This window comes from Ornithodoros turicata, chromosome 5 (assembly GCF_037126465.1).
Source record: "Ornithodoros turicata isolate Travis chromosome 5, ASM3712646v1, whole genome shotgun sequence".
In the NCBI taxonomy this organism is placed as follows: Eukaryota; Metazoa; Arthropoda; class Arachnida; order Ixodida; family Argasidae; genus Ornithodoros; species Ornithodoros turicata.
Window position 1 is genome coordinate 21,639,676 of NC_088205.1, and position 27,961 is coordinate 21,667,636.

The window sequence follows — 27,961 nt, forward strand, 5'->3', positions numbered from 1 at the left end:
CGGTACAGTGCACCATTCAAGTGTCGATGCAGCTCTGTTAACTTTGGATCTACAAACCTTTTACCGGAATTGACTCCAAGAAACGAAGTAGCCTTTCCGAAGCAGAAACTTTTGTGTGCGAAAGCGTTTAGCATTGAGAATGCTAGGGTACAGTCATTCCCTCTGGAGCCCACAGATGGCGGCGGCTGTGAATTTCCATTCGTTTAGCGCACAAACTCGCGTCACTTCTCCCACATTTCTCTGCGGTGTCCGAAAGATTCTTTCCTCCATGGACTTGTCAATCCGATCTCGTCAGCTCCGCGCTTTCCAGGTGACCGACATTTGTCAAAGTCGTGCCATCATTGCTCGGTTGCAAAATGAGGCGTTTTTCCAAAGAGGGAATTCCGCGATACTCCCAATGTATTTCATGAAATTGTACAAAGACTATGCCGTTATTTCGCTCAGTGTTGAAAGAGGAATAAAATGGGGACGATGTTACGATCGTAGAGCAATGTGGGAAAATTATCACTTCCGTATTAGCGTGGGACAAGAAAAAAAGCTCTCTTTGAAAGCTTCCAACAATTTTTCCACGCAAAATTACAGCCCTACAGTGGAGTTACGAACGTGAATGAGGGGAAATGTTGAATCCTCCATCCAGCCCTGGATTGCGATTGGTCACGTCAATGTGGGTGACCTTTACGGCAGAGACAACAAACCCCCTGCAGACTCCTTTTATTTCACCACAGGAAGATAACATCATGTGGACTGCCGAAGATGGCTTTCATAAACAGGTGTGCAAATAAATATTATCGCATGCAACATGATTCGCATAAAATCTTACATAGTGGTTTGTACAGTGAAATACTGACGCGCGTTCAACGGACGACAGTAAATATTTTACTTGGCTTCCGAAATGACAATTTCTTGCGTAGCCATATTTTTTTTTTTGTGGCGTAATTCCGAAAGCTGACGCGCCTTCAGGTTCCCGTGTGCCACGCAGCACGGTCGTAAAACAATAAATAAAATAAATAAACTCGCGCCTCGTTTCGCGACTTTTATTGCGGGCAAAACGAAAGCTTCGCCGAGAGTTCTTTTCAGGTTCAACCTTTTGTTGTCGACAAGCAGAATTATGTCTACTGATTGCGTTCGCGAAGTTCGCGGATTCCGAACGACCATAGAAGACTAACCGCGAGGACAACAGAAAGACGTTCACTGCGCGACACTTCTCTTCTTCCTGAGGAACCCGAAACGGTCAGCGAGAGACGTCGGAGAGTAGAGGTCGCCTTGGACTCCGTCGTCGATGACGTCTGGATGATCGACGACGAAGGAGCGGACTCCACTATCTCCCGATGTCGGCAGATGGTCCCTCTTGCCGAATCGCAACGGGATGCGGAGCCTGCATCTTTGGCAGGTGGCCCAAGAGTAGCCGCCGTAATCGCTGTTACACAAGGCTCGGCAACGGGGTTGCTGAAACGAAACATCTCCCCATAAATACATTACACATCGTTTGCTACACATGTGAGGTGTAAGTTACACATGTGAGGTGTTCACGGGGGACACACTCTTAGAAAAAAGGGTGGAACAGTTACACCTTTTAGGTGGTAATAGTTGTCGCATATGTTGTGCCTATAAAAGGTTGCAAAGTTCTACCTGCTATTTCACTCTCTGCTACGAATGATAGGGTGAGCGAGGGGGGCGTACGCCTTTTTGTAGCAATTTGCATATATGATAATTGCTTTTACCACCCTTTTACATACTTTATCAGACGCTACACTGTTAAAACAGAACTTCACCACATAGCACGCTCCTAGCCAACTGTCATTCCGAATGATATCATTCTGTGTCCTCATTTGCTGAAAACGGGAGGAGGCGCCTATCTGGGCCACATTATGCTTGTCCCAGATAGGCTCCTCCCCCTGTTTTGAACGAATCATGACACAGAATGATATCATTCGGGAGCGTGCTATGTGGTGGAGTTCTATTTTAACAGTGTATGTTGACCTAGGTGGTAACTATAGAAGTTACCACTTTTTCACAACCTTTGTTCTTAGAGTGCATCAGTGGTGTCAGCTGAGACTGCGTGTGTCAGGTAGTAGCAAAAGCGACCACCTATTGCAATTTTATGGAAACGATAACTTTTGTTTCGTTTCATCTCCTTCTTCGGTACGCGAAAGACATCACACTGAAAGCGTCCTCGTATTTCTAGCTGCTTTTATGCGAGATGAGCCACACATCAGATATCAAATGATCGCGCCTATCAACTACACGGAGATGAACATTTCACAGAAAGGGGGATTTTCATTATTGCACGACTTGCATTACCGGATATTAGAGAACATAAGGAAAATTATTTTAAATGTGGTTTTTATATTTTTTAGCACACAAATTGGAGCCTAGGTGATCGCGTGACTTGTAACCAAGGCTTGAGGAAACGCATAAAGTTAAACAAAGTAGGATGAAACACTTCGTTGAGTGTGAAGCAGCACAAGACGACAAACAAACGGTACACTTCGTTTATCCTCTTGTACTGCCTAAAACTGAAGGAAATGATGCTCATCAAGTTATATGGATTATCACTAGCTGGAATTCTTTTCGGAACGGATTTCAAGAAAAAAAAAAGACTGTTTTGTTTGTTCGGTGACTAAGATTTATAGGAGTACCAGCGTTCACCATATCATTAAAAATTGAAATAGCTTTTATTTGGTGTAACTGCAAAATGCAAGCAGTAGGCGATATCCGATAGGAGGGAAAATTCCCCACTGCATGTGGTACAGCCTGTTCTGACATGGACTGATATGGACATCGGCTATAGCTGTCGCGCACTAAATCAAGACTGTTCATTTTTTTTGGCATTTGATAAAGTAACACTACGGAATTGTTCGGGACCTGGAATTCTCACAAGTCATGAGGTGAGTTCAGGGGACGTCATCAAAGATTGGGCGATGAAAATAAAATTCTTCTTGTGCTTGTGGAAAAAAGAAACTGGCTATATGAAGCAGCGTAAAATGAGGAGTGGATATAGGCACGCTATACGCTCCGTCTCCCGCAACATGGCGGCCGCAGCCGTCCATGACACTGACGATAGCGATGAAATGGAAGTGCGAGTGCAGGGGGAGATTTTCCGTGCATGTCTATAAGTATGAAGACACAGTAAATAAAACGCATTCTGGTCAAAGATACATTCCGGTCATTTCATGTGCACGCTCGGAAGTAAACGAAAAGCATACACTGAATTGAAAATGAAAATCAATCAAAATACCAGACGCCATTAGGTATTGACCATGTGTAGTGTATCTGACACGCTGACTGACCCACCAATGTCCTGCCTTGGGATCCGAGGAATTATGGTCCATATTACGAAAACCGGATCAAAAAACGCGCCGTCTTTGGTTACAGCGCTAAACTATGATATCTGCACTCTTAAAAATGAACTTCACCGCATAGCACGCTCCTAGCCAACCATGATCTCGAATGATATCGTTATCTGCCCCGATTTGTTGAAAACGGGAGGCGTACTAGGAGCGTGCTGTGCGGTGAAGTTCATTTTTTGAGGGTGTGCTCTAAAACAGGTTCAATAAGGTAATAAAGGGCGGCTCTAAGAAGGCACCAATGAAATTTCTGGTCTCCCTTTCATTCTTCTTTTTCATACATACGCAACCTACACTGTTAAAACAGAACTTCACCACATAGCACGCTTCTAGCCAACCACTATACCGAATGATATCATTCTGTGTCACGATTTGTTCAAAACAGGGGGGGAGGCGCCTATCTGGGACAAGATAATCTGTCCCAGATAGGCGCCTCCTCCCATTTTCAACAAATCAATGCACAGAATGATATCACTCGGAATGATGGTTGACTAGGAGCGTGCTATGTGGTGAAGTTCTGTTTTAACAGTGTACACTGTTAAAACAGAACTTCACCTCATAGCACGCTGCTAGCGAACCATCATTCCGAATAATATCATTCTGTGTACTGATTTGTTCAAAACAGAGGGGAGGCGCCTATCTGGGACAAGATAATCTGTCCCAGATAGGCGCCTCCTCCCATTTTCAACAAATCAATACACAGAATGATATCATTCGGAATGATGATTGGCTATGAGCGTGCTATGTGGTGAAGCTCTGTTTTAACAGTGTAGAGGTACTCTCGGTGGCCATTTTTTGCTCCCCCATTTCTTCTGGGACCATTCTTTCCGGCAGCGCCGTCCGTAACAGATCCACATAAAGTTACGGTTTGCATAATGGCCGAAGATGCAGGCACCTTTTATGGAAATTACTAGCGATGGGACGAATCTAGAGTTTTGCGAATCCCAATCCAAATCCGAATCCAAGAAAGGTTATGCGAACCTACGAATCTTACGAATCTGGAATCTTTCGAATCCTTTCTTTAAAAGGAGTTTCAAAACCCAAGAAAAAACGTCTACTGGAGTGCATTTTGAAGCAGAATATCATACATCTGTTGAATGAAAAAAAAAGAAAAAGAAAATGAAATAATAGTTCAGTCCGGCAGAAAATATACCCATACAGTTTAACATATTGTTAGTCGACTACAAGGAATACATAACTTCCCGAGTCTGAATTATTTCCATAAAGTTAAAGCCACAATCAAAAGCAAAACCATATTACGTTTACACTTATAATGTAACAGTTCCTGCCTGAACTCTTTCAGTCCAGAGCAATGTAAACAAAGCAACAGGAAAACACTCGTCGGTCAATGAGGTTTCCGGCGCCAATTTGAAAAAGAACAAACGTTGTCGGTGGATTCGAAAGATTCGATTCGCCTTTCTGGGCACTGGGATTCGGATTCCCGAATCGCAGGATTCGCGGAGTCGGTTGGCACATCCCTAGATATGACAAAACGCTGTGACGAAAAACCCCGAGACGTATAGAAAAATGCTTACCCATCTCTGCTGAGCGTCCGCCTGACCGTGCAACAGGAGGGCAGAGCACAGAAGACACAGCAGGGACAGGAACATGGTTGCACTGCGTTCAAATGAAAAGCTTTGTTAGGCTACTACTACACCGGCAATGCACTCTTAAGGCTGATTCACACTGCTGCGGCTACGGTTGCGCTTGCGTGTTACGTACGCTGACAGCGAATTATTGCAACAGGACATCCTTACGGATGGAACGGAGGTACACGTAAGACACTGCACGCGGCCGTAAACGCAGTAATCTGAATCACCCTTTAAACTGGTCATGTTACGCTGGGCACGACCTTTGATGAACACAAGTGTCGTCTACAGGTAAGATGCCACCCTTCCCATTGTAAGAGAACGAGCGGTGTTAAAAGAGAGCTGTGTGCAACACTGTGCGGCGTTTGACCAACACACTTGGATTAATCTTGGTCTCACCACTGCACCTATATGCGACCTATGGGTCTCACCTGACCAAAAACTATAGCAACATCGCTTCGTTTTGTGTTGGTCCAGCGCGTTCGCCATGCCAAGCCTAACCGTCGTTAAAATGTGCATATCATTCGCTATAAAATGACTTGGATCTTCGATGAACATCGAAAACACGTGAAACTGGCACGTTGCTGAGTCGGTGATATCCTACACAGTTAAAACGTAACCTCACCACATAGCATGCTCTTAGCCAACCATCACTCCGAATGATGTCATTCTGTGTCCTTATTTGCTGAAAATGGGAGGAGGCGCCTATATCTGGGACACATTATGCATGACCAGATAGGCTCCTCCCCCTGTTTTGAACGAATCATGACACAGAATGATATCATTCGACATGGTAGTTGTCTAGGAGCGTGCTATGTGGTGAAGTTCTATTTTAACAGTGTATTTTGAAATACGGTCCTTCTCAGACCTCACGGATACTATAAGCTTTGATATCGCAGTTTCGAATTTTGGTGTCGTGGATCTTGAGATCTGTGATTGAACGCCGGAGAACGGATCTTTGTGCACTGACAGGTACACTCTTAAAAATGAACTTCACCACATAGCACACTCTTAGCCAACCATCATCCCGAGTGACATCGTTCTCTTCCCTGATTTATTGAAAACACGAGGCGTACGCTTTTTTGTGACACTTATGCAGAAATGATAATTGTAACAAAAAGGCGTACGCCTCCCGTTTTCCACAAATCAAGAGTGATACAGGTATCACTCTGTACAATGGTTGGCCTTCAGCGTGCTATGTGGTGAAGTTCATTTTTAAGAGTGTACACTCTTAAAAATGAACTTCACCGCATTGCACGCTCCTAGCCAACCATAATCTCGAATGATATCGTTATCTACCCTAATTTGTTGAAAACGGGTGGCGTACGCCTTTTTTGTGACACTTATGCTGTTCATAATTGTCACAAAAAGGCGCACGCCTCCCGTTTTCAACAAATCAGGGCAGATAACGATATCATTCGAGATTATGGTTGGCTAGGGGTGTGCTATGCGGTGAAGTTCATTTTTAAGAGCGTAGCGCTCTTCGTCCCATAAATCGTTCTAGGCCAACCAACCTTTACAATCGTATCATTTTATCTTCCGATTGGAAGGAAAGTTCATACATAAAAAGGTGTGCGCCCCCTTTCTCAGCTTATCGGGAGACAAAGCGATATCAGCCGCGGTGACGATTGGCATACTGCGTGCTATGCGTGCTGCGTCCGTGTCAACCACCGTCAACCGACGGACGTAGGTCCGTGGCAGCGAGAACATGAAAAGGCATTGCGCTGCGTTGATCACTGAGGATGCACTCTAAAAACAGAGCTTCACCGCATAGCACGCTGTGCGCCAACCATTGCCACGAATGATAGGGTTATCGCTTCCGATTCGAGGAGAGAAAGGGGCGTACGCCTTTTTGTGGCAATTTGGGTATATGGTACTTGCCACAAAAAGGCGTACGCCTCCCTCTCGAATCAAAAGCGATAACCCTATCGTTCGCGGCAATGATTGGCGCACTACGTGCTATGCGGTGAAGTTCTGTCTTTAGAGTGTGCGTGCCAGCGGAACGGACGCCGTCAAAACGCACCATAAGGACCAACCTTAAACGTTGCTGTAGTGCGCGCGTTTAGTCAACTAGATAAGCCTCACTGAGTAAGCATTACGTAAAGGTTCGCGGGATGATAAAAGTTACGTATTATACGCAATAACTATACTTTCGGATATTGAGGTAAAAATGTTTTTTTGCTAGATTTCGAGTGCTTATAGCGACAACCGTTCCTTCTTTTCTGTTGAATAACAAATGGGAGACAAGAAAATCGACTCATTATTTAAACGAAATCCGCGTTTATGATCACAGTGGTCTTAAAACTGTATATTTAGGGAATGCCCTTATTAAATACCACATGTCCTGGGATCGTTACCGACCGACAAGAACAACTCCCTCCGATATTTTCGTTCAAATAAATGTTTTCTGTCTCGCAAAGCAGGAAACAAAACCGAACAGAAAACTCTGACTCGATGAGGTATCTTTGGACTGATAATTTTCATGAAACGCGTCCGTCGTCGTCCAGCCATTTAGCGAATGACGGAGCCACGTATAATTTACATGGACCACACCTTAGGCCGCTTGAAAATTTCATGGAGCCGCGCGACGTCACAGTTCTTGCTATTGCTGACAAATCTGTCTTATTCCACATCTTCCAGTTAATCGATGCTGCTCTGTTGCTATTCGTCGTAATTACTAGACGCTAAAGTGTACAATGCCAAGCAAGGTAATTTTATGCTTAGAAGGAAGGATCTTACGCCGAGGACTTGTATACTGCATGAAATTGGGGAACTAATCATGCGGGCATTTCGTAATCCATGCCACGTACGAGATGAACCGTATTATGCGTATGGTATTGTGAACAACAGCAACAACAACTACATGAATGACGATGGAATGAGGTGATTCACCGCAACAATTGGGGTACTATACCTCAGTGCCTGTGGGTTAACGTATGAGTGGAATGAGGATGAAAAATATGAGGCATTTACACTCGCACACACACATGACATACGCAAATGAGATACCACACACCGGGTGGTGCGAATGGTGTTATGATTGGTGTTATGATTAAAGCAGACAAACCTGATGTGTAACATCACGGCAACATTATTTTAGTTATTCTGATTAGTGACACGTTCTGGGAGAATGATATACGTACAACACTTACGGGAAGATCCGATACCTCGCTAAATATGAACATGTCGAATTTTGTACGAGGGAGGTTTGATAAGTAAGCTTAATATATCGAGGAACAATGAAAATTGATATTCTGGGAACAATATATCATTTTCCTGTGCGCCGTCGTTTGGGAATACTTGTACAATATCTGTGTATTCACACGAGCGACATCCTTACGGAAGATTCTAGTGGAAGAAAAAGCGTAAACACTGCTCACAGAGACGAAGTTCTGTCCCGTGTTATGTTGAGCATTCACACGATGCGGAATATCGGTAGTGGCGTACTGCGCACTTAGCAGACGGCACCGTCAGCGTCTTTCCTGTCGTCTGCTACGGAATATCTTGTGGCTGTGTCGCAGGATATTCCCCACGGTTATTTATTTATTTCCATACCCTCAGGGCCATGAGGCATTGAAGAGGGGAGGGGCAGTACAACATTGGGAAAAAATCGAAACAAAATAAAAAAGGACAACATAGAACAGATGTGGGTTCGATCCCTACAGCTGGCTAACCTTTTCAGTGACTTTCATCTTTCATAGAACAAGTCTCAGTCTCTGTAGAGATAGTGACACATAAAATAGCACAAAAAGGTTAGTCATCAAAGTAAATCAGATAAGGTGTCCCGGAAGGTGGGCGAGTCCTGGATGGAAGCAACAGCACGAGGCAACCTGTTCCATTCCAACGCGGCGCGAACAAAGAAGGAGTTAGAGAAGGCACTAGTATATGCATGCGGAATGCGCACTTTACGGAAATGGTCAATGCGGTGCGAAGTGTAAGTGGCAGATGAAATGTATGAGGAGAGAATGGGATCGTTATGATAGAATACCTTATGGAAAAGTGACAAACGAGCATTCTTGCGACGAGATGCTAACAAGGGTAGACCCAGAAACCTTTTCATGATATTGACACTTGATGTACGATGGTAGTTTGAGAGTATAAAACGGCTGGCTCGGTTTTGTACCGATTCTAACATTTTGGTGAGGTTATCTGTTCCAGGATCCCATACTGATGATGCGTACTCTAATTTTGGTCGCACGAGAGACCTATATAGCTGTAGCTTAACCTTGGACGGGGCCATGTAGAATGAGCGTCTGATGAAGCCAAGAGAAGAGTTAGCTGAATTACAAATATGCGTGATATGGGACTTCCAAGAGAGGTCTGATGAGATATGAACGCCGAGATACTTATGTTCAGATACTTGATCGAGAGGGACATCGTTAATTTTATATGAAAACGTGGGTGGCTGACTACGTGAGCGCGAGATTCTTAAACATTTACATTTCTTAATATTCATTTCCATGGACCAAGCTGAGCACCACTCAAGAACGGAGTCTAGATCTGACTGCAGAATATGAAGGTCAGAGGGGTTAGTTATGGCTCGATAGATTACACAGTCGTCGGCATAAATCCGAATGGAAGACCTGACGCACCCAGGTAAATCATTAATGTATATGAGAAAAAGTAGCGGGCCCAAGACGGAACCCTGGGGGACGCCGGATGATACAGGGGTTAGGGCTGAGGTGACATTGTTTACTGTGACAAATTGTGACCGCCCAATAAGGAAAAACTGAATCCAGGACAATACATTAGGGTCAATATTTAGTAAGGATAATTTTAAAAGCAACAGATTATGGGGGACCTTATCGAATGCTTTGATGAAGTCCAGAAATATACAATCAACATCAGTTCCTCTGTCCGAAAGGAGATGGATGTCATGAATGAAAAACTGAGTCTCACAAGAAAAATGTTTACGAAAACCATGTTGATAAGGGCAAAAGAAAGAGTTTGATTCTAGGTGATGGACTAGATGACTGCAGATGATATGTTCCAATATCTTGCACGGTATAGTCGTTAGTGATATGGGACGGTAGTTAGCAGCAGTGCATTTGTTGCCTGATTTATAAGTAGGGATGACCTTTCCGATTTTCCACGCATCCGGGAGCTCGCCCACCCCCAGCGACAGTTCAAAGAGTTTAGTAAGCATGATTGACGAATATAATTTCGTGTTTTTTAGGAGTTTATTGTTGATATTGTCAACACCCGAGCTTGACGAGTTTAGTAGTGTACGTTAACACTGGACGTTGAGCGCTCGCGCTCAGAACGCTATGACGTTTTTCGCGTCTTCCGCTTCTACGGGGAGTGTCGCTCGTGTGAACACACGGTATGCTGGACAAAAGTTTACGGAGCACGCTCCGGCGCGTATTCGATCCTTCCTCAGTGTAAAACGCTAGTAGAGAATGGTAACGTACGGAGTTGCAAACAAGTGACTGGGTTAGCTATAGGCACATGTCTGTATGTCCGTACCTTTCGCTGCTAGCGTGTCACTCTTAGGAAGGAGTATGCGCCGGAGCGTGTTCCCTAAACTTTCTTCTAGCACTGCACGCAGCGAATTACAAGTATCAATTACTTTTTGAGTAATTTTGTGATTGTTTTAGCGAGCAAGTAATGTGATTACGACGTTGGGTTGCTTTTCGACTCACTCATAGACAAAACCAATCTACACTCTTAAAAATGAACTTCACCGCACTTCACTAGCCAACCATCGTCCAGAATGATATCGTTATCTGCACTGATTTGTTGAAAACGGGAGGCGTACGCCATTTTTGTGACACTTATGCTGTTCATAATTCACACAAAAAAGGCGTACGCCTCCCGTTTTCAACAAATCAGGGCAGATAACGATATCATTCGAGATGATGTTTGGCTACGAGTGTGCAATGCTGTGATGTTCATTTCTAAGAGTGTACAGTCTCCATACTACAGTTTCAGTTAGGCCATAACCTCCAACCATGGGCGTATCGCGAGGGGGGCAAGGGGGGGCCGTGCCCCCCTCCCCCAGAACTCCAAGGTCGCTTGTGAAAATAGTGCGCTCTTTAGTCATAGGTCGTAATGATTATTCATAATATGTCATATGGCATAGTAGGAATCTCTGAACACCCACACAGTGCGCAACGCCCGCATCCAGAAAAAGATGTGGTAGGGGGTGGGGGTTTGCACTCTTGACCCCCCTCTCCTGGAAGCGCTTTGCCCCCCTTAGAAAAAATCCTGGGAACGCCCATGCCTCCAACTACACCTCCGAATGCTCATACGCATCGAAAAACGGCATTTTGGTGCAGCAAGACCGAAAGGTTCCTCCTTGCCAGAAGCAACATCTTCAAGGAAGATGACCTCACTTCCTGTGTTCGCCGTTCCAACGCTTTCTTTGATTACACGTGTTTTCATCATTAAACAACAACGCAATGAGTTGCTATGGAAATTCGGGCGAGTTGGTGATGCACACAACACGGAGGACGGTTACATCCGTCTCCAGTGTGCACTCTTTGTATGTTGATGTTCAACTACAGGTTCAACTTCAGGATGTTCAACTTCAGGTGAATACAGGTAACGTCTCTAACATAAACTTGAACGAGGCCGGGGCGGGATTTTTCTGAGAGAGTCGGCCTTGGACAGCATGCTGCATATACTACCTGGGGCCAACTGAAGGGGGGTTAGGAGGATATCCGGTCCCCTGTCTAGATTCGCGCCTGACCAAAAAAAGTGAGCCATGAAATATAAACAACTGTTGTACGTCAGCTAAGCACATGACAAGCGTCATCGTTAATTTTTCATTGAATGCAAACATGACGACAGCACACAAAGAAGGTGTATGATGGAGGAGTAACGCACGAAACCCATGACGTTGGGTCATTGCGGGGACATTATATATGTATATAAAAATATCAAACATATAGGCACGATTGTATTATACTAATTCGGTCAAGTACTCTAGGATGCGCTTCCTGCGACCAGGTATATTTTCAGGTACAATTCAAGGGGAATCTCGTTATGTAGTGACCCACAAAGTAGAAAATTCCAGAAAGTTGTAAAGCATGATCCGTTTTGGACGACTTATAGGAGTCGCGTTGCTCCCTTCATTGCTCAGACTGGCAACGACTGAAGAATAAAAATCCGTACATCCTCGGGGACTTTCTTGTCACTTGAGCGCACACATACTTCGGTGCATGCTGTTTCTTGACGAATAAGATCATTTGTGATACCAACAGTTTCGACCGTTACAGCAGCATGCGGACGGTGACTCGCCTCTTGCACGCGCCCATCAAAAAACAAAAAAGAAAAAAAAGTAATAATAATAATGGTAATGGTACCGTGATGTTAAACGCGCCCATTGGTACACTTGTTGGAGTGATATGCATATTGTGACGATGCTGGATGTCGATGGGTTGCACCTCTTCACTCATGAGGAAACGGAGCTTGGGCGGCCAACAAATAAGGACGTCGACGTCTCAAACCAGCAAACAGATTTGTTCACAGAGGTTACTACAGCCCAGGAGCATTTTGAATCAGTTGTCGGTACACGCGGAGGAGGCGAAACACAACATACAGAGTACACTGCCACCTGCAGCCAAGGAAGTTGGGAATTTCAGTTAAAGTGTTATCTATCGAATTACCCTCGTAGCTATACGTCAGAGTCGTGTGAAAGTTGTATGTGTGAGGCTTCTTGTTATTGCAATGGATTATGCCTTACAGTGTGGAAGGGCAGACGACCGTAGACTTGCGAATGACGTCATTATCCCAACAATATTGCCGTCGAGCAACACTGACACTATATAGTCGACGAAAGTTGACTCCGCTGTGCCAAATCCGTTTATGACGGTCAACAAGACTGTGACTTTCGCGTTTGTTTGTCGATCCAAACTCATCGGCGGGAAGTAATCAGTTGGGCTCTCATTAATGTCGCCAACAGCATCAACAGCGACTTGAAGCATCCAATCAACATGTAGTGGAGAAAATTTTTCCTGCACAGTAGCATGAGTAAAAGTGATCAACCTTTTATCTCGGTTTCAAACTGAACATTTTCTGGGATATTTTGAAACGCTTGTACGTCGCAGCCTGCGCTTATCGTCTTATAAACTCTGCAAACCGGGACGTTTCAATAGCTATTGCAGACAGAGACATCCAACGTATGGGTGCCTTTTTTTTATCGCGGCAGTGCGTGATAATCGTTGTGCGTGCACGACGGAAATTAACTTAGACAAAAATATTATGAGGTCAATATTTGGTCATTTGCGGAAAAGCCACATTCATTTCGAGAGAAAATTTAATGCCTTAATTATAAACGTTTGTACAAATGGCGCCACAACAAGTTTGTCCGAACAAGGTCGCTCGGCGAAATCATTCAAAGAGTGACTTTCTTTATGACTCGTTTTTAAAACTAATGTTAAGGTTGCTGAACATTTCACCAAAAAAGGTCTTCTCGTTGGCGACCAGCATTGAAATTTTAAAGCATTTTTAGTAGTGATCTTGGCAGAATTTCAGATAGACCAGATGGGACCTTATTTACAGGGTGTCCCAGAAAACGTCTCATTTAATTATAATATAAAAACTACGCCACCTAGAATCATGCGGTCAACGGCATTTTTTCTTACTAGGTTTTTGCCACCTCTCGATGAGAAGGTCATGTAACGTAAGTTTAATTATGTAAGTTTTTGCGAACTGAGCTCGGAAATTTGCCAAGTAAATGTCACTTTCTTATCACACCAATATGAAGAGAGTGCCCAATTTACTCAATTATGATAATTGATAGTGATATTGAGGCGCTATCGCGATGGAAAAAATAGCCGATCATCTTGCTCTTCGGAGTACCTGAGCATATCGCGCGACAAACTCCTGGAATTGGGAGACAACAACAACAACATAGATGAATGGATGATGATGATGATGATGATGTGGGATGTTTCCCTGCGTTGAGTGCAGGACTCTATACCCCATTCCAAAAAGGTTCACATGAAAGGATGACGAAGGAAATCCCCACAGTTCGTCAAGGAGGCCGGTGGCCCTCAGAAAGGAAAGAAAAGCGCCAAGTGCACGGCACTGATGTCCAGGGTTGCTCCATGGACCGAGAACTTTGCAGATGTTGAATGGCCTCTGATCCAGCATTTCTAGTTGACATTTAAAGGCACGTCGCTCGCATACGTACTGGCTACAGTCTTCTATAATGTGTCGGATTGTTGCCGGGAAGCCACAAGTTGTACACAGCTCCGTGTTGCTGTGGCCCAGCCGATACCGGAGCGCAGGGGTGAATGCAACGCTAAGTCGTAAACGACGCACGAGAGACGTAAAGAGGCGAGGGAAACCGCTTGGCATTTCAAATAATAGAGTTGAGTCAACAGCATACAGAAGCGACCACCGGGTAATGTCATGACACCATTCCTGATGGGCCGAATACGACGTCAACGCGGACAAGAGGGAGCGTCTCTCCCCGTTCGAAAGTATGATGGAGACTGCTGAGCGGCTATGGTGAGCCGCAGCAGCTGCCCGATCCGCTACCTCATTGCCTCTTATTCCAATGTGGCTATGGGCCCATTGGAGGGTCAGCCGGTGGCCCCTGTGTTCCAAAACTTTTTGAGCGTCTCCAAGATGTTCACTACCACCGGAGCCAAGGAGCCACGGATGCCCATGTTGTCTATGCACTGCAGCGCTGCCCGCGAATCTGTGTATACCACCCAGAGGCGGGGGTGGTGATCCAAAATAAACTTGAGGAATAACAGGATGGCATACAACTCCGCAGAGGTGGCCGAGGTGCGGTGTGATAGGCGGAAACCACGTGAAATTGACTCCTCTGGAATTACAAATGCAGCAGATGAGCCGCCAGTAGTGGAGGAACCGTCCGTATATACGGCGGTTTGGTTTTTGTATGCAGCGTCCATCAACTCCAGAGTAGCCTGCTTGAGGACTGGAGCAGGGGTTTGGCTCTTCGGCCCCTTGACCCCCGGGATGTGAGACGAGATGGATGGTTTCGGCAGTGTCCATGGTGCTACTGAAGAAGCGGTTGGGGCAACAGTGAAGGCAGGTATATGGCCCGTTAGTTCTTGCGCACACAGCACGATTTTGCTGTGGCTTCTGTACCAGTGGGTGACGGCGATGGTGAGCGCGCAATCGCAAATAGTGGCGGAAAGTTTCTCTCTGACGGAGGACGCCAATTGGGAGTTCCCTGGCTTCGGCTGGGAAGGCATGATCTCAGGGGAAGCCGGACGTGATAAGCCATGCCTGTGTTATCTCTTTCTACGATGCCGGTGTGGGCTGGGTTTCCAACCTCGTTTCGTCGAACTGAAAAATTGGTGGCGCGCTATTCTCTGGGAGCTCCGTAGAGCATGATATTCAGAGCAATGTTCTTGTCAATTATCATTAATTTGAGTAAATTCGGCACGCTTTTTACATTGGTGGGGTAAAAAAAAGTGACATTTACTTGACAAATTTCCGAGTCCAGTTCGCAAAAATTTACATAATTAAACTTACGTTGCATGGCTTTCACATCAGGAGGTGGCAAAAGCCCAGCAAGAACAAATGCCGTTGATTCTTGGTGGTGTAATTTTTTTTGTTGTTATAATTCAATGACACGTTTTCTGGGACACCTTGTATGTACAAAGCACGTCCAACAGAAACTGCTCCCATGTTCTTCGTTTGGAGATCGAATGATTGACATTGCTGAGAGAAACACCCGGGAAAATTCTTGCGGGTACATTCTAAGAAAGGCACATTCCATCTCAATTGTGAATTCCCTGAAAATGGAAGGCCTCTCCATCGACCGTCTTGTACCGAACTTCCACGATGCTTTTAAATGTCCGTAAAATTTTCTCGCACAAAGACGTCACTTGATTGTGGTTTCAGATAAGGAGAAATTCTATGGGAATGGTCTCGCTCAGATAGCGCATCCTCACTCGAAAACCATTTGTTTGCCCGCCGATGAAAGACTAACCAGGTAACGTAAGTGGATTAGTGGAATCTCCTGCTCGACAACTTGCCAACAGGGCTGTGAGATAACTATTTCCACCCACACAATAAATATGTTGCAGAAACGGTCCATTTCTCCTCTTTTCGAAAACTACGAGCGTACAACAAATACCCATAAAACTTTAATCAAGCTTCATCTCATTCGTAATATTCTTGCCGTGGGTGGTAGTTGTACTCTGTATATTATGTCTTGCATGGCACGTGGTTAAAAATGGCTGCCTCGCTTCACGCTCACACCAGGAAGGATCACCCGTTTACTGATGAGCAAAGGCATGAGATTCATTGACATTCACCTTCGCATGAAGGCACAGCATTGTAGTGCCTGCATATCACTGCAGCAAATGTATGGGATCATCAGGTACAATTGTTAAACATTGAATACCTGAGGAACAAGCAGCGAACATAGCAGCGAACATACTTGAAGCCCACCATCAGAACAAAACGTCGTTGTCTGCCGGAAAAGAGTGTATAGTGCTCCAATATGACAACGCTCATATACGTCACGTATGACTGTATACTTGAGCCGTACGTGATCTTCGATTTGAGTGTTCTCGCCACGTCCATCATATTTGCATGACCTCGCGTCGTCGGACTATCACATACATATTTGTGATGAAGACGTCAAGCAACGCCCCCACCCGACCATTCTCGGTGGAGGCGCTTCCCAAACAGCGGCATTGAAAAGAAAAATGATACATTGTTTCCAAGAATATTTACTTTCGTTGTTAGTCAATCAATTATTTAAGGTTACTTACCGAACCGCAAAAAGGAAATAATGGTCCCGGAAATAATCTAGCCTGCTAACAAAAAACGGTCTCGTGCTCTCCGATGCTAGATCTAGACTCCATATGTCGGAATCACTCATCTATGGTCTCTACTGATCAATATAGATCAGTGGTCGGTGTATACAGACGAAAAAGAAAGCTAGTTTTAGAGGTTTCCAAGTTAGCGAGCCTCGTATTAGCAAATACCATCACAGGGAAAATGGAGACCGTTACGTTTTAGAGAAAATTGTTTTTGAGAATGACGTTTTTATTCACGATGACTTTAGTTTCGGCTTGATTTCTTTCTTCGTTGAGAATACGCGCGAAAGAAGACGAGGTGTCACACTGAAAGTTTCTCTTCGTCCTTGTATTTCTGGCGGCTGTTATCCGAGATGAACAGTTATCTGTTTAATTATGAACTGTTATGTGATCTGTGTGCTTTAGAATGACCCTATAAATGTCTGCAGTGCCCGGCATGCCATGTACTCAGTGCGGATGGAACATTGCGTTGTCTACATTAGAGGACATTCAATATCCTGGTAAATTTCACTATGATGCTCAATGTACTAAGATTAAATGTCCTTCAGAGCCCTATACGTGGGCAATGCAGTTTTCCATATGCATTGAGTTGTTGCTGAGCATGGCACGCAGAACAGGTAGTCTTTTACAGGTTAATACCCTGTAAAAGTCTGGGTAATACCTACTGCGCAACAGCTGACCTCCGGGTACATACTTTATCGTTGGAGACCAAAATAGACGATTACATTCATCTTGTAAATGCAAACTTTCTCGTAATTGTAACATTGGAGACGGAGGACCAGAACAGTAATATCCGTTATTAACAGAACGGATTGTTGTACCGCTTCTATTTCGGTCACTAATAATTGCTTCGAAAGACTTGACGACTGAACTATAATCAGTAAAGAAGACGCTTTGTAAGCCAATGGTTTCGTTGTTGAATGATTGCCGTAATTGGTTGAAACCGCGTAAAACGTGCGCGTTACCAATGCCAATGCAGGTGCACCAATAAATGTCAAGTCCCTATACGAGGGTTGTGCTGAAAGTAATGACTCTTGGGTCATAGCTCCTGCATGAACGCGAGACATGTGGAGCATGATTAACAAATGAAATAAGGGTGAGCAGGCAAGCGAGCTGGTGAAGGTTGGACGACGGTAGCATATCTTGAGCTTGAGGGAGCGAGAGGACGCACGAAGAAGTAGACAGGACAAGGCTCTCTCGTCCTGTCTACTGTCCCTGTCCTCGTCCTGTCATACTTCTTCGTGCGTCCTCTCGCTCCCTCAAGCTCAAGGTATGCTACCGTCGTCGAGCATGATTCATTTTATAGAGTAACTCTTCCTCTACAAGCTGTTCTTACTCAATAAAGTCTCCATCTGCGCCACCTCTCGACCCACTGCTCAAAGCCACTTTGGTACACCCCTTCACCCAGGTTCGGATTGCAGCTTTCACCTCCTCTGTATCCGACAACCAATGAAGCAAATCAAGCAAACCCTTGTCACCCCCAGTATAGACGTTCGCATAACCTTGTGTACGGGACGTTGGCTTTTGAATATTTTGGAGACGTGGGGTGTCGCCACTGCATTGACTGGTTCTTCGTCTCAGGTCTCGTCACCAGTGCAGACATTCATAAAGAAGGTGGGATTGGGCGTCAAATGCTTCCAGGAGGCCCGAAGACACCCCCAGCCTCCTCGCTTTCAAATCATCCGTTAATTGGTGAGCAGTTTCAGAGAACATGGCAAACAGGCATTGCTTTCAGAACAACACATTGTAACCGAGCGAAAGGTGTACTTGATGTTTGCACTGAGGACGAAATATTGTCCTCCCTTTTGTGCCCTGCACAGCTCACAGAGCCATGGTCTAAGGGACGCAGTTGAAAATGCGAAATACCTGCAGACTGGAAATGACATTAATTGTCGATTTACCGGCTGCTGACCTTCCAATCCTCCCTTATGCCAAAACGGAAACTTTACGCTAAAACGCGCCCTGTTTTGTTAAAACGTAACTCGCTAAACTATGACATCTGCTCGAAGACGAGGCTCACTCACACCATCGGCGGGAGCATTTTACCTTCGAATGCGAAGATGATCCAAATCTCATGAAAGAACAGTTTACTAAAGCAGTGAAGTTTCGTCAAGTCGGTGTATTGTGTTCTTTCACGTCATTCTTCCTTCCCATGCCAGCTGGGATCATTTCTTCCATTCTTTCCGGGTCAATTTTTCCCAGCGGCAGAGAGAAAAAAAAAGCCTCCTTGATGCATCCACGTGGTTGAGTTTTACTGCCACCCACTGGTGCCACGTTGCCACGTCATTTCTTCTTTGTACCCGACACAGAGGCTTTGCGGAAGGAGAAAGAGGCACACGTGCTACACCGAGCATGGACTGCGAAGAAATGTTCGTAACGTACGTCGATACAAAGGAACTGCAACAGTTTGAACGTCTGTACCACGAGAAACTACAACGGGGCCACATGGACCAGGATGTTCAGTATGAGTACGGCCGTTGTCTCGTCCTCAGCCGATTCCCAGCGGATATCATCAAAGGGATCGTGCTCATGGAACAACTCTTGCAGCTCGACTACCGGGCAACGGAGTGCTGTTATCTGACCGCTATTGGACACACCAAGATGGGAAATTATACTACTGCTGTACAGTTTACCAAGATCATGTTGGCAAGGTGGGTACTTGCACTGTGGCAAAAAAGAGCCTCGTCAAAGCTGCTCTTTCCACACAGGGATCCGAAGAACAGCAAAGGCAAGCATCTTCACGACATCGTTCAGCAGAAAGCGCTACGCGAATACATGTTCCAGATACTTGTCGTTGGTGGAGTGGTTGTTATGATGACAGTTCTGGTCACTATGGCTCTGGCCAGACGGTAGACATCCATTAAATAGGCTCGACTCTCAAGTATGAAATACGGTTGATCCTATATGCTAACGAAAAGTTAATTTTGCTACGATACTCTTCATGGCTTGTTTCCAATTGAAATACTTTCCTTTCGTTCTAAATAGGATGCTTATCTGTGGGACTATTTCACTCGCCTCCTCTCTGCACTTGAACGATACAACTGTTGTCAAAGCGCATCTCGTTGAAAACGCCATTTTAGCACAGAAACACACATGCAGTGCGGACGGGATCTAATTCTTATCTTTTGCGTGGCAAGCAAAGGACCACTAATCAAGACCAGCTCAGAGATCAGCTGAGGCAAGACCAGCCCAGATGAGGCAAAAAATTAGGAAGATCCGTTGGTGGGTACTTTTGAAACCTCTGATTCCTTCTTTTGCTTCCTTCTTTCGGTTCACTGGAGCATTTCTGGTGTCCAAATGCCGTCTACGATTTCTTTTGGGGGAGGGGTGTTCTTTCTCACCGGCGAAAGAGACATGGAAGGATCTCTCGCGCTACACCAACTTCGAACTTGTTCTTCATGAGAGGTGAATCAGTTCCATTTGGAAGTCATAACCAGGAACGTTGTCCGCAGCTGCGGAAAACGCCAAAAAGCTCGGTTTCCAGTCTCCTGAACCCGAAGAATCTTTGCTCCAATTCACTCGGGGGCCTGCGACTGAACAGGTTCGTTTCTGGTGCCATTCGTGGTGTTCGTCTCTTATTTAGAGAGTCATCGGCTGTTATACAACGGCAAAAATTTTCTATCACTAACCAACGCAAGATAAACTGTACGAGTACATAGCCCAGTTATAACGCCACGACCGTTTATCAAGCGTGCGTCGATTTTTTTATTTTCGTTGATTTTTTTTTCTGCTCGGAGTCCACGCGGGCCGCCGCTTCGGCACCCTTGGTGTAGACGAACTGTTCTCGGCTGCCGACCTCGTCATGCAAAAATGTCTTGGTGAAAGTGACTGAAGTGTACTATCTCGTCAGGAAAACGTTCATCCAAATCATCTTTGTGGACTTCTGCCAGGCATCTTGCTTCTTTCGATGTCTTCGGTGCCGATTTCTCCGAAGAGAGAAAACCTGGACGACAGTTCTTTGTAAGCGGCCAACCGTCGATTAAGAGGAGCTAGAAGAAAGAAACTGATCTTCTGCAGGGAGAAAGTTCTTTACGCGGAACTCTTCTGAAGGGCAACTACACAGTAGTTCCGTGGCACTTCTGTAGCCTAGGCTGGATCATCGATTGCGCTTTCTTAATGGAGTAAATTCCCTCGTTCCAGTTACATTTTCCTCAACCATGTGGTAATGATCGAATGCTCCACGCTTTGCGGCAATAAAGCCTTTGAGTTATTTCAATAAGGAAACTGCGCTGTTCAGTTCGTTCTCTGGACCTGGTAACGTTTCGCTGGTCTTGTCCATTGTTTCTAAAATATCATCCCTAAACGGGGCATAAATTCCAGTTTCAAGTCCAGACATTGTGTCGATGAGACCTCAGCCATTTCATGTCGATCGAACAATGACTTCCATCGCTTTTAAGAAAAAACAATAGCCTCTAACTATGGCTTTCACAACAGCCGTTCTACAGGACCCTCATGTGCTGGTAGCTCTTTTCGGTACAGGAACCGGCTACTTTTCTGAGCAGACGCTGGAATCCCTTTTTGGTGACAACAAATAAATCTCGACTATGACATTGGGTGACTCACCGCTAGAGAGTAGTACGCTATACTCGATTACACGCGAAACATTGTGAGATAGGAGAATGAAGTTACCTCTGCGTTACGCCACAAAAAGGAAGATGAAGAAGGGAAAAAACACACGAAAAAAAAAAAAAGACAAGAGGAACCACAAGAACGCCAGAAGACATCGACGGTATTGCACGTGGCTCTGACATGGGGTCAAGAATTGCAGCCCTGTTGAATGTCTGTCTGCTAGCAGTACTCAACTGAGCACAGAGTTGCCGCCTCTCCGTTTCGTAGAGCTCACATTCTGTTAGGAAGTGCTCAATGTTCGCTACGACGCCACATATGGAGCATAGGCTGCTGTCACAGTGTCCGACCCGGTACTTGAATTGGAGTGAAGGCTACATTGAGACGTAGCCTGTGCAGGAGGGACGTAAAATAGCGTGGTAAGCGGTCTGGAACTGAGAAAGACAGATTCGGCCCACCGAATACATGAGAGACCTGTCAGTGATGTCCCGACTCCACTGCTGGCGAGCTAGTGGCTGAATGAGCTCATTCAGAAGTGATCTCCTCTCTCCTATCGACAACACTATTGGTACAACCGTCCTAGACTGTTGGGCAGCCGTCGTCGCTCTGTCGGCCTCTTTGTTTCCGCTCAAACTACAGTGACCCGGGACCCACTGCAGGGATATATGATGACCGTGGTCGCTTAGACGCTAAACTTGATGGAGGATATTAGGGACAACTGGGACTGGGGCGAGCGATCCACGAATCCCCTTGTATGCCATACATTGAAGAGCAGCCTTTGAATCTTAGTAAACGACCCATGTCCGCGGAGCCTCACACGATGCCTTACGCAGAAACAACAGGATAGCATATACATAGCTCAGCCGACGTTGGCGATGTGCGGTGTGAGAGACGGTATCCATGCGACACATCGTCCGTTGGGATAACAAGTCCAGTGATTTTCCCAGCACCCCTCCACACACCCCTAACACCCCCCAAAATTTGTCGACCCCCCCCCCCCAGGGGAGTGTCACCTGGCATTGTCGAGTATTCAAATCAAACCTTGATATTTACGATGCCTACTGGTTTTCAACGCTGTGAGTAAAGCATAAAAAAGTAACAGCGGTTTAACGTGGTTCCACCGGATCATCATGCGAGAGCACAGTGCATGTGGAACCCTCCAACAAAGGTAAGGTTTCTCAGTGTACTCCTACTAAGCTGCTCTCCTTCCATGAGTCGTCACTGTATAACTCTCCCTAGTGATTATAGCTGCCGAGTTTCGGCGACTATTCTGGACGTTTTAAAACGCTGAAAATATCCCAATTTGAAGGCACACATAAATGCAACACCCGCCGAATCTCCCCAGAAACAAATGCCGAAAACGCCGAACTCTAGCCTATTTCACCAAGCGCTTAGCTCAATAGGCTCACTAAGATATGGGCAAACTAACGTCTCTTGCAACATTTACCATGTCATTAATAAATACTATACAGGGTGTTTCACGAAAATAAGCAAAAGTTAAAAAACAAAACAGTTCATCGCACGCACACACACACACACACACACAACGAACTGCATAGCGTTACAAGTGGTGTGAGGATACTCAAACTATATATCGTTTTGTAATTAATTATGTGAATTTAATTAGTCAGTTTTTTATTGATAAGGATTCGAGCCAAAATGCCAAAGAAAAAGTTGTAACGGGCGATACAAAGACACGAAACCCGTTGATTGCAACTTCATCTCTCCAAAAGAGAAGAAAAAAGAGAAGAACAGAGATGATAATGGAGTTCAACGTGTCCTGTCCTGTTATCGAACGAAGACTATACGTAGTCACAGTGCTTCATTGACATTTTGGCTTGACATTGACTCCTCACACGTCTGCGACAGGTCCGGCGTCGTGCTGTTTATTTATTTTTTATTTTTTTGCAAACTTTTTTTAGGAAAAAAAGGGTACGTTAGAGGTACAAGGTAGAGATGTCGTTGTACCGGCCGCTACAATTTTCTCGTTCATATTTTGGATCTAATCCTTATAATTAAAAACTAATTCACGTAATTAATTACGAAACAAAAATAGTTTGAGCATCCTCACACCACTGGTAACATATGCAGTCCGTCTTTTTGTTGTGGGATGAACCTTTTTTCTTAAACTTGGGCTAATTTTTCGTGAAACACCCTGCATAAGACCCAAAATAGATCCCCGAGGGACACAAGAATTAACTGACATCGCAAATAGTTTGCAAAGAGTTGGTGAGCAACACCCCTGACTCCAGAGAAGGGAAATTTATTCAAGAAAACGTTCAATTCAATTGAACTTTTATTTTCCTTTCGGTTGGAAGGGGAAGCCGAATGGGCGAACAATTCAATTACTTAAGAATAATCCTGGTAAAAGTAAGCGCTTTTGAAAGCTTTCCAGAATTGGTTCATCGACAAATAACAGAGCAATTTCGATCTGCGCGGCACCGGGTCAGGAAATTTATCATTTAAAATTTTTTTCACAGCTTCGAGAACAGTGGAAGGATGATAATTTTAAAAAAGCTTGTGTGAGCTTGAATTTTTCAGGGGGCACCCTCGTCGTAATGATAAGATGGTGCTGAGCAGGATTTGATCTTCGTTGGCGCTCGCTTGGATGGTCTAACATTACATTGCCTTCACCATTACGAAACGATACTTACACAGGTTTCATAAACGCAGTTCCTACATAAAATTGTGAAGGCTGATTCAGCGAATTTACGCTCATTTACGCTTGTTCCGCTGATTCAGCGAACTGTGGACTTTGTGCAACCGCGGAGCAACTGAGCACGTTCTCGTGCACTGTTCTCGATACACACCTCAAAGGGCTACCACGAAATCTGCTCTGGACCGAGTGGACAACCTCAACTTTGACATCGTAAAAGTGCTGCGTCCTTGGCCACCAGACAAGAGGGAGTGTCAGCGCTTGTGACATTTATTCAGAGCAGTGAGTTGAAGTCAGCCTATTAGGATATTTTCTTTGGGGGTCTGTTTATGGGAGTAGCCGAATTTGTCCTGCGACGAATTCAATCTCTCCCTATTACTTTTTTTTTTCTCGCCAACATCCACATCAACGTGATGTGGTTCACGAGTCACGCGAACGAGTTACAAAATGATTCCATGAAATACGGTCGTTGCACATCGACGGTTTAATAACGGGTAAGAAATGTGCACCAGTTGTTCTAACTTACATATGTTAATTAGCGCAAATGAAAATACTTTCCGCTTGGAGACATTTTTCTTCTGTTTTCGTCCGCGCCGCGAAGCAACTGTGGCTAGGAGCTGCGTCCTGCGTACAGCAGGAAGGTTCGAAGGTAAAAATGTACCGACATTCGTCTGCCGAAAAAAAAAAAAAAATCCCATCCGGATTCCAACCCACCCGGTCTACCTTTAGGATAACCACCGAGGGGCCGCTGCTTTTGCATGGACGGAAGATTAACTTGTTGCCTTGTGGGTGTAGAATGAAGGATGTCAATTCTTTTGTATCATAAAAGTGCTCGGAAAGCGTCCCACAAGCAGGCTCTCAATTAGGTCCCGAGATACCAATGGCAAAAGAGCATTCATTTTCGCATTCGATAAAAACGGGCTTCCTACAACCATAAAAAAAAGAAAAAAAGAGTTCCCACGACTGGCGAAAAAATATTTTTTTCTTTCGCCCTCTTTTCGATGCAATCCTGGGAGTTTCCACGTTTTATAACGCTACCGTGGAGACAGAAAATATGCCTTCTTGTTACTCTTAACAACCAATTTTACCGACAACCCATGTGACGATACACCGCATTCGTTAGTGCTGGGTCGATAACAATAGAATCGGAACTTGATCCCAGCAGAGAAGTTCTTTGGAGTGTATTCCCGCTTAAAAGACACCCCATAAAACGATCCACGATGACGAAAGTAATCTTATCTTCAAGACGCCCCTAAACTGCATCACTCATAGTCGTTTGGAATGATTATTATCATATAAACTGCTGCGCCAGAAACTCCATAAGGTCGAAAAAAATAACGACACAAATAAAGCCCTATTAACTTGCAGTGTTTTTGCGGAAACCCTATCTAGAAACGCAAGACGCCGTTCAAAATTCATCTGGGCTGTCACAAAAATGTCTGTCTCGTCTGAAATTTAACTTGACATGCCATTGTGAACGAAAGCTGAGTTGGACCTCGTTACACGGCACTGACTTCTTTTCTTGCGCTTTTCTTTCTTTTTTTTATGTTGATGAATTGGCTTTGAATTTCATATCTGCTGAGCCATAATGATGAGCCTTTTTTGTTGCCTAACCTAAAATTTGGTATCCCATGTCCCCGTTATCAAGGCTGACCACGGAAACCCAATGAATGCCTATGATGTTTCTCGAAATATCGACAGCGATGGCTCGGACCTACTTAAGAGCTCTCTGGAATGCGTCTCCCGGGCTTGGGGCTGCGCATGCAAATGGCGGTTGAGTAAGCACACTTTCACGATGTGTATTGCGCCCGTGAGGTGATTTCCATTTTCTTACTTTGTCACGTGCGAGTCAAAACTCTCCATTGATCGGAAGTTAACTTTTTGGCCATCGCGGGCCAGTTTCTTCAAGACGTGCCTTTGAAACATAGCGTCTCAAAGTTGGGAGATTTTGCAGGCACTGGTGGCGATTCAATAACAAATCACCGAGATGTCTCAGCGGGGCGGCAGCTGCATTCAAATGAACCCAATAATAAAATAAGTAATGGGCACACCACCGCTAGCAAAACGGCCATTGAAGGAAAACGGAGAGCTTCTCGACTCTTAATTTAAAGGAGACGCACAAATTGAAGACACATTAGAGGTGGATTCATGGGCGCCGACTGCGTGAGACCCTCCCGAGAAGTCACCCAGCTGACTCTCAAAATGAAGGTTTCGAGGAACACTCGACGAAATCGAATGCTTCATGCGAGTGAACTTGAAAAACTTGCACAGAGTACTCCGTAACCTGCGCCGGGGAGCACCGGGGGAACCTCTCCATGGAGTATAGCGACAGCTGTTGTACTCAACCAACTCTTAAAAGTACCGTCAGTGAATTTGAATAAGAAGAAAGATTCATTTCTCTCCTTTAGAAAGAGCACCTTGCAATTACTTGTTAGGTTATTTCATTTCCCATTTCATTGTACGCGCCGTTAACCTATCTCCCAACCACTCCCACGAAAATATAGGTAAGCAGAAGATAAGATAGAAAAATAGATATACATTCATTGGTCGGATGGCGCGAGTTTTATCTCAAAGAAAATGTCTCGTCCTCAATTCTTTCAATGAACTTGAAAATTAATTAATGAATTCGTGAAAGAAAGGGTTTTATTGTAAAAACAGAGAGCTCGCGCAGAGTCTCACCTTTGCGCTATCTCGCTCACTCGCTCACTAACAGTGAGCATGCTTGAGTTTTGCTCGCAGGCACATTACATTGGTTTCGTGTACAGTTTAAAAGAACGTCTTCTATCAGCGTCGATCGTGATTAATTTTTCTCCGGTCGGGAGTTGTCACTTCAACAGATGCCGGCCTGCCAGATAGAGTTTACCCCTTTTGTACCTCAACGTTATGGTCATAGCATAATTTGAGTTGTCTCCTTCGTCCTACTGGAGTTAATGGATGCACGAAACTGAAAATGCATCTTTTCTCAGATGTCACTTATGCGAGGATGAAAATTTGAGGCGCCAATTATGTAAAAATGACTTTTAAAGGTGTCATAGAAACCGAAAACGACCTTTTCTCAGTAATGGTTTATATAGAAACATGCTTGGAAGTTTAGTTAGTGTCTGGAGAACCGAAAACGTAAAACTGGGAACCAACCTTGAGGCTACCACCAGATGTATTCCGGGCACCGGAACGGTAACTTTCTACCGATTTTATGCCAATTGTTGACACAATTAAATTTTTGCTACGAACCGCCGAATTGACTGCACTCTTGGTGATTTACTTTCCATACTTGGATTAATGAGATATTTCGATCAGGACACATAGGCAGACGGCCGATATGTCAATTTGTTGGACTAACTCATTTCATACACGATGTTATATCATCCATCTCAACGATCTCGTACGCAACATACAAAAGAGCGTGGAAATTGCGTACCTGTCGAAAAAGAAGGTTCGCTGTAAAAATAAGGAAAAGTACGTTCGCTGTAAAATATTCTCACCTTCTTTAATAGATCAACTCCAGGTGACGTGCAAATGAAAATCGTTGTCGTTCGTAGAGTCGACCACTTGAATCGCACTCGAGCCAATGCTGCCAGTCGCGTGTCCCGCACGCAGTTTTGTGGCCGTCGCACGCGCTTGCGCCCATCCTTCCGCAAGCGCATTGGTCAGGTGGGCTGTGACGTCACCAACGAGCTCTTTCTGTTGCGCGCGGGGTTTTCGCACCGTGAGTTGCAAATAGTTCCAATGACGACATCCTCCTCTCCATTGAGTGTAGGCGTGGGCGTCTAAAGAAACCTCTTGTGGACGTTCATAGCTCTAATAGTATATTACGGGCTCTAACTCATCGTCATACAACCATGGTGAATTGACGACAGCAAACGAATAACATCGCTTAAACATCATAACAAACAGACAAGCTTGCAGATGAGAGAATAATGGTCGATTCACACGATGCAACTTTAGTTGCGTCACCAAGGTTGCACCGTGTGAACGGCGAAGCGCCGATTGCGCAACCCGAGTTACATAGCCGTTCGCTCTACGGGTGATTTGTCCTGCAACTCGGGG

The 27,961-nt window shown here is 44.9% G+C and overlaps 1 protein-coding gene and 1 long non-coding RNA gene across 2 annotated transcripts; one reads left to right on the forward strand and one right to left on the reverse strand.

Annotated features, from left to right (window-relative positions):
• Positions 1-696: 696 nt before the first annotated feature.
• Positions 697-27,528, reverse strand: LOC135395379 (uncharacterized). The gene is made up of 3 exons (XR_010423049.1): positions 27,397-27,528; positions 4,883-4,964; positions 697-1,446 (listed from the first exon to the last, which is right to left on the reverse strand). It is a non-coding gene; the product is annotated as an uncharacterized LOC135395379 (long non-coding RNA).
• Positions 18,925-19,573, forward strand: LOC135395378 (uncharacterized). The gene is made up of 2 exons (XM_064626611.1): positions 18,925-19,343; positions 19,401-19,573. The coding sequence occupies exons 1-2, from the start codon at positions 19,045-19,047 to the stop codon at positions 19,543-19,545; spliced, it is 444 nt and encodes a 147-aa protein (XP_064482681.1). The 5' UTR covers positions 18,925-19,044; the 3' UTR covers positions 19,546-19,573.
• Positions 27,529-27,961: the final 433 nt, after the last annotated feature.